General features: G+C 58.7%; 1 protein-coding gene across 1 annotated transcript in view; it reads right to left on the bottom strand.

The window, feature by feature from the left end:
* Window positions 1-65: 65 nt before the first annotated feature.
* The window catches only part of ZMYND19 (zinc finger MYND-type containing 19), a 9,021-nt gene continuing 2,614 nt past the window's right edge, over window positions 66-6,472 (bottom strand). Inside the window, exons 2-6 of the mRNA XM_023725498.1 lie at window positions 5,214-5,273; window positions 4,184-4,290; window positions 3,096-3,236; window positions 860-1,040; window positions 66-753 (exon numbers count right to left, since the gene is read on the bottom strand). Coding sequence (XP_023581266.1) covers window positions 610-753; window positions 860-1,040; window positions 3,096-3,236; window positions 4,184-4,284 — 567 coding nt within the window. The 5' untranslated portion in view covers window positions 4,285-4,290; window positions 5,214-5,273 and the 3' untranslated portion in view covers window positions 66-609. The remainder of the gene's footprint in view (window positions 754-859; window positions 1,041-3,095; window positions 3,237-4,183; window positions 4,291-5,213; window positions 5,274-6,472) is intronic.

Genomic DNA, 6,472 nt, shown 5'->3' with positions numbered 1-6,472 from the left:
GGCCACTCTGCACACGAATTAAGGTGAAAACTTACAGGTCTAGAATGGTCCCCATCCACTGAAGGCCAGCGGCCCTCCCCCCGTCCAAGGTTCCCCAAGTCGACTCAACCAGAAAGCTCAGCGGCACAAGGTGAGGAGGAGAGCAGTCAGGGCTGCGTGACTCGCCCCTTTACTTTGCCTGTAAACACGATTTCCATGCAGATGGCGCCACACAGGCGCCAGGGCTCACCCTCCTCTGCTCGCTGCTGACTCTGCGTGCCCGGGAGAGAAGCGTCCACTCCAAGGCCATCTGAGACGCGTGGCCCAACAGCTGACCGTTTTGAGGATCACAGCAAACGATTCTACTTGTGATTTCTAACCCTCCCACTGCCTCCCCCCAAAAAAACTGTACACGAGTTTACAAACATATTAACATATAAATAATGACAACGTCCTGCGGGCCTCCCACTGTCTCCGAGTGAGTAGCACTGGAAGCACCCGCACGAGGGGCACTGGGCGCGTTACTGGGCTGCACGGTGCCTGCAGGTCCAACCACCAGTGTGTGTCCGCTGTGCCTGAGGGCCCGGCTCCGAGCGTGGGTCCGGCTGCAGTGGGGCCTGCGCCACACAGTCACCGCTCCGGCTCAAGCTCGTGCTGGAAAGGGCGCTTTTTCTCGCGGCAGTGCTTCTTATGGGCGGGCCAGTCCTTCTGCTGGCACTGCGAGCCGCAGTAGCGGGCCACCTGGCACCGCCCACAGATGTTGAACTCACGGAGCTGCAGGGACAGAGCAAGCTGTGTCACAGCCCCCAGCAGAAACCACACCCAACATGGCAGAGCCCCGGCCACCCCGGCATCAGGCCACAGCCACCAAGCGGTGTACCTGCTTCTCGATCATTGTGCAGGGTGGGTAGTGACACTCATAGTAGGTGCAGGAATTCTCCTCCTCCTCCACCACGTCCCCATTGGCATTGTAGTACCGGGTGACATTCAGGACAGGGAACTGTTCCTCAATGGGGTCCATGGGGAGCTGCTGAATCGCCAGCCAGTACAAGCTCTGCTCCCTGCAAGGAAGCACACACTCGGCAGCCCGAACAGACTCTGGTTTGCTCCCGCTTGCCACACCCCAACCTTGTTTCTTCAGCCCAACCCCTATGAGCACCTATCTCTACGTGACCCTGAGCCTTGCTTTACTGTGTCTTCCCGTGAGGCAGAGCACCACAAGTGCCACGGAAGCAGAGACTGTCCACCTCAATTGTGACAGTCTCCCTGAAGCCTGGGACTGGCAGGCAGACAGTGGGCCTGCCTCAAACTCCAGCTTGGGGCAAGGAAGACGAGCACTCAGTGCAGGTCAGTGAGGAGCCCACCAGCCTGGCCACGGTAGTGTGTGGCCTCACACCACAGGCCAGCCTCCCTGCTCCCGACCCTGGTGGCACTGTGGCCACTTCGAGTTTGTGAGTTGCCCCACATGCTTCTAGAAAAATTACCTCGCTTGATGGCCCAGACTAAGTGTCTGATGCTCGCAACTGAAGAATTCCAATACGGAAGTGCTGTCTGAGTAACAGGCCCGGATGAGGGCCTGGCTGATGAAGCGGGGCACTGAGGGGTATGGGGATGCAGGGTACCATGGGCGCAGGGCTGCGGGCAACCCACCCTGGTCCAGGCCTCACAGCGGCCAGCGCTGCACAGCGACAGCTGAGGAGCTAGTTAAACAGCCACCTTAAGCCAGCACCATCTACCGAGGCCAGACCTTTAAGGGACTTGGTTAAAAGGAAGCAGCCACACAGGCTGGAAGGGATGTCCTAGGCCTCTGGGGAGTGGCTGGGGTTAACAGGCTGGGTGGGCATACTGCTCCATGTCCTGTAGTAAGACCCCCAGCTCCAGCCCAGGGAGCAGAAAAGTGAATGAGAACTGTCCTGGGACTTGCCCAGATGCCACTGGGACAGACGCCTTCTCTCTGGGCACCCACTGGAGGGCAGTGGGGGCAGCTGCTGGGACCCAGAGGCCAGTGGCCCTGGGTCCCGCCATGCTCACCGCCGGCTGCGGCTCAGCCCCAGGGGCCACAGGGCACCTCCGCTCAGCTTCAGCCAAACAAAGCTCAGCTTTGGTCACTTGCAGCCGAAGTCTGGATGAACACAATCCCCCAAAAGATAAAAGCCCATCAAAAGGGCAGCTCCACCCTAGAGCAGCATGTGGGGGTTTAGGGTCAAAACGCTAATAATACTAGAACAAAGAAAAAACCCACTGGCAAAGGCAAGAGAGCAGGAGAGCCTGACCCCACCCTCTGACCCGGCCCATGAGGAGGTAGAAGCCGAGGCCTGGGAGTCAAGGCACCGCACAGGGCTCTCCTGGAGCTCGCGGATCCCGCCCTACTGCGCCTGGCTGCTGGGGACACCAAGGGAGGTGACCGCGGGACCTCCTCCCACAGCCACCAACAGTCAGGACGGCTGAGATGCTGACAGATCCAGACACTGGCCAGATCTATGGCACCAACGGCTATCTTCTGGGGAGTCAGTGCTGCCAAAATCAGGAAAGGCTTCTCTCAAGGCCCCACGGCCGAGAACATGCACAGGAGGCCGCAGAAGATCGATCTACCCCTGGCGCAGACACAATGGCAGGGCCAGGGGCACCCCGGCTCAGGCCCTACCTGGCCGATGGCCCTTCCCAGGGCTTTGCAAGGCTGGCAACTGGGCTGCCCGAGGGCCCCGGCCCCCAAGAGGGAGGCCTGTGCCAGTCACAGCCCCTACATCCTTCCACCACTGCTCAGAGCACAACCAAAGCTCCATCTGGTCACACAGGCAGCCTCCTCGGGAGGGAGCGTGTGAAGTCCTACCCCTGCCCTGGCCACTCTGGTCCTGACACCTGCAGGCACGCAGCTAGATGCCCTCACTCGTCACAGCAGCTGAAGGGAGGCTCCCAGAGCCAGTCACCAGGAGATCAGCCCACAAGGACAGCCACCACAATCCTCTCCTACCCATGAAGGAAGACTCCGTATTGGATCCAAATGCTATTGGATCCAAATGCACACAGCAGTGTCAGTGCAAAGAGGGGACACACCCCTTACAGGGAGGGTCTGGGGCCGCCACCCTGGCCACTGTCGCCACCCAGGGAGGACCCACCTCTGCTTGCTGGAGAGCTCCTCGGCCTTGGGTCGCCAGCCCCAGGGCACCAGCTGCAGGTTGTCCAACCGGTTGTCCACGGTCACAGCATTGAGATGCACCACCTGGAAGCCGGGGGCGACACCACCCCTGTGCCGCTCCCTAGGGACAGAGAGGCTCAAGAGCAGCCCACTGGGCCCTCACAAACACAGTTTTTTGTGTGTGCATGGTAATCACACGTATAATAAAGCATTTGCCATTTCAATAGTTTTACATGTATTATTCAGCGGCCAGATTTCTCACCACCCCTAACAGAAGAAACTCGCGCCTTCTAAGCAGTGATTCCCCCTTACCCCTCCCTTTCCTCTTGTCCCTGGCGACCACTCATAAGCTTCGGTCTGTATTTGCCTGTTGTAGACATTTCATGTAAATAGGGTGATATAACATATCTGTCCTTTCGTGCCTGACTGACTGACTGACTTCTCTCTGCAGAACGTTTTCAAGGTCCGGCCACGTCGTAGTGTGTATTAGGACTTCGTATGTCTTTATGACTGATTAAGATTCTGTCGTATAAATATACCCCACAAATGCTTTTCGTTAAACACAAAGGCCTAACCAGAAGGAAAAACCAGCCACAGGATCTGAAATCATCCTCAGAACCCCAAAAGGCACACTCCAGGGCAGGGCTGGGCCAGAGGGAGCCCAGCATGTGGGTTCGGGGCAGACAGGACAGAGTCCCTACCCTTGGCAACTCATTCCCTGGACTGCAGAGCCAGATTGCAGAGGCCACGGATGGAACCCCCAAGTGATCCCGTTGCACACACCCAGGAGGGGCAGCCCGCTCCCCATGCCTGCCCCGTCAGAGCCCAGGGCAGCAAGTTCCCTGAGGGCTGGGAGACTTTCAAGCTGCAGGCTAAGTACCCTAAGATGTACATGAGTTACTCCTTCAGGTTAGTGGAAAGGACGCTGAGAGGCAGCAAGGTAGGTCCAGCCTAAGGGAGCCGTCTGCTCACCACCTCTGCTCTGCACCCTGCACCCACCCGGCGCACGGTGGGCAATGAGGGCAGCCCGGTGTACTTGCGGCCACAGCCGCTGCTGCAAGTACCCACCACAGCAGCTCATGCAGCAGCCGTCCAGAGCCCCGTCCTCGGTTCTTGTCAAAGGCATAAGCAAATATCTTAGCACCATTTCCATCTGCGTCTACTTCCATCCGGGCCTGAGAAGGAACAAGGGAGAGGTCCGTTACAATACCTCTGATTCTCAGCAATGTTTCAAACTACTCCTAGTAAAAGAAAGTGAAACACACAAGCTGGAGGGACAAATGCCAGGTCCACACTGGGCCCAGGTACCTGTGGGGACACGCGGTCATGTCCTCAGGTTTCCCAACCAGAAGCACAGGCACCACACCGCACCCTGACAACTGCGCTCTCTCCCACTCCAGCAAGAAATGCTCACAACTCTTCGCAAAGCATTGCAGACAAAAGTGTGATCTCAGAGATGTCCCTACCCTTAGAAAAGCCCCCAACCAGTGGGGGAAGATAAGCCCCTGAACAATCACTTTAAGAAGGGTCAGGTACCGAGATGAAAGCACAGTGAGGCAACAAGCTCCTGGGGGGTTTTCAAAGAGAAGCGGACATTAGATGAAGATCAGAGGCCTGTCCAACGAGAAGAGGGCGATGGGGAAGAGGCGGGAAGATCACACCAAGGCCCAGAGCAGCAGGGAGGTGGAGTGAGCAGAGGGTGGGGAGGTGATCAGGCCCATGGGGGATGGGCAGGACCAAGGCAGGAGACCAGCGAGTGTTACTAAAGATTAGCAGCTTTAACAGATCTGATGGAGACATTCAGTCACAAAGTTGACAGAATTTGGTTTGTTTTTCGGGAAGAGAGCTGGCAGCCAGAATGGATGCAGGGAAACACCAGTGTCTCCGGCCAGCGGGAGCCGCAGGGAGAGTCCATGGTGAACCCAGTGGCAGTAACTGTTGGACTTCGCTGACACCATGGTTTGAAGGTGGTGGCCGCACGTGGTCCACAGCCGGCACCAGCCGCTCACCACGAGATTTTGTGCTCACAGAGCAGGAGGACAACATGTTCCGGAGACCGCCCCTCCCCAATCTGGCCCGCAGAGGGCGCCATCCTCACCTCGAAGGAGTAACTCTCCACCAGGGGGATGTCCTGTTCGTCAATCAGTGTATACTTGGTCTGGAAATTAAGAGATGTGTAACATAGTTACGTTTGGGACACTCTGATGGCACTCTGAAATTATAAACTCACACATGGCTGTGAGGTAGAAGGTAAAAAAAACCCCTTCAGTGAACTAGCTGAGAAGTCAGGACAGGACAGCAGGCGAGGCCCTCGCTCCACTCTCCTTGGATGCATTTCCACTTTGGCATACACCAGAGGGACAGGTGTCAGGCTTTGACCCCCACCCACGAGACTCGCGTAAGAGTGCACTGAGCCAGGCCACCTCCCAAGTGGCTGTAACAGCCCCTTCAACCGAGTTGCTGGGGTGGAGGGGTGGGCCTTGACTGAGCAAGAACACCCCAGAGATCCCCACTGGCGTTTATAAAGCTGTGTGGGGTGCACGGGCGTTCAGATTCATTCTTTGTAGCTCTTCCCGTCTTAGGTGTTTCAGATAAAAGTCTTAAGTAGTGGCATTAATGCAGTCAACTGCTGGATTAGAAGGGGTCTCGGGGCAACTGGGGGGCCACCCTTCCCTGGACAGAAAGCACACCCAAAGGGCCTTTGCCCATGCTCCTGAGAACGGTGCCCAGCCACCTCCTCCCACTGTCGGGACGGGCGGAGCCAATTCGGAGCCTATTCGGCTTCACCCTGGTCCGCCTCCCCTCCTTTCTCCCACCAGAAGCCTCTGCCACTGGTGGCGGGAACAAGGTTCCCATTGGGGAGCGGCGGGTGCAGCTCCTGGAAACAGCCAAGCCTCGATGCTCACGGGTGCCCGAGGCCCCAGCCTCAAACACTGGAGGGTGAAGGCCAGTAAGGGGAGTGAGAACCTCAGTCCCACCGACCCAGGACCTTGCCCTGGTGAGCTCACTGACCGGCCACACTCGGCCAACCCCTGGCGGCCTCACCGCGCCGGCGCTCCACTCGCACTGGCCACACACACTCTCCGCCAGCAGTCCACGCGGGGCCGTTTCAGCAGGAGGTGTGAGGGGCATGGGAGAGTCTGCGTACACACGGGGCGCCGCAGGTGCAGCCCTGACACCGGCTAGGCCCCGGCTCGTCAGCACCACCTGGGAGGGGCCCAGCTGGACGCAGCCCTTGCGCGGGAGCCCCCCGGGAGAGGCACAGGACCGAGGCCGGGCCGGCCGCGGCCTCCATCCCGGGGCAGGAGCGCCCCGCGGCGCACTTGGCCGGACCGGGCCCGCAGAAGGGGTGCGCTC

This window comes from Trichechus manatus, unplaced genomic scaffold (genome assembly GCF_000243295.1).
Source record: "Trichechus manatus latirostris isolate Lorelei unplaced genomic scaffold, TriManLat1.0 scaffold00317, whole genome shotgun sequence".
NCBI classification, from domain to species: domain Eukaryota; kingdom Metazoa; phylum Chordata; class Mammalia; order Sirenia; family Trichechidae; genus Trichechus; species Trichechus manatus.
Note: the sequence above shows the minus strand (reverse complement) of the source record. Positions and strands in the feature narration are given on the sequence as shown.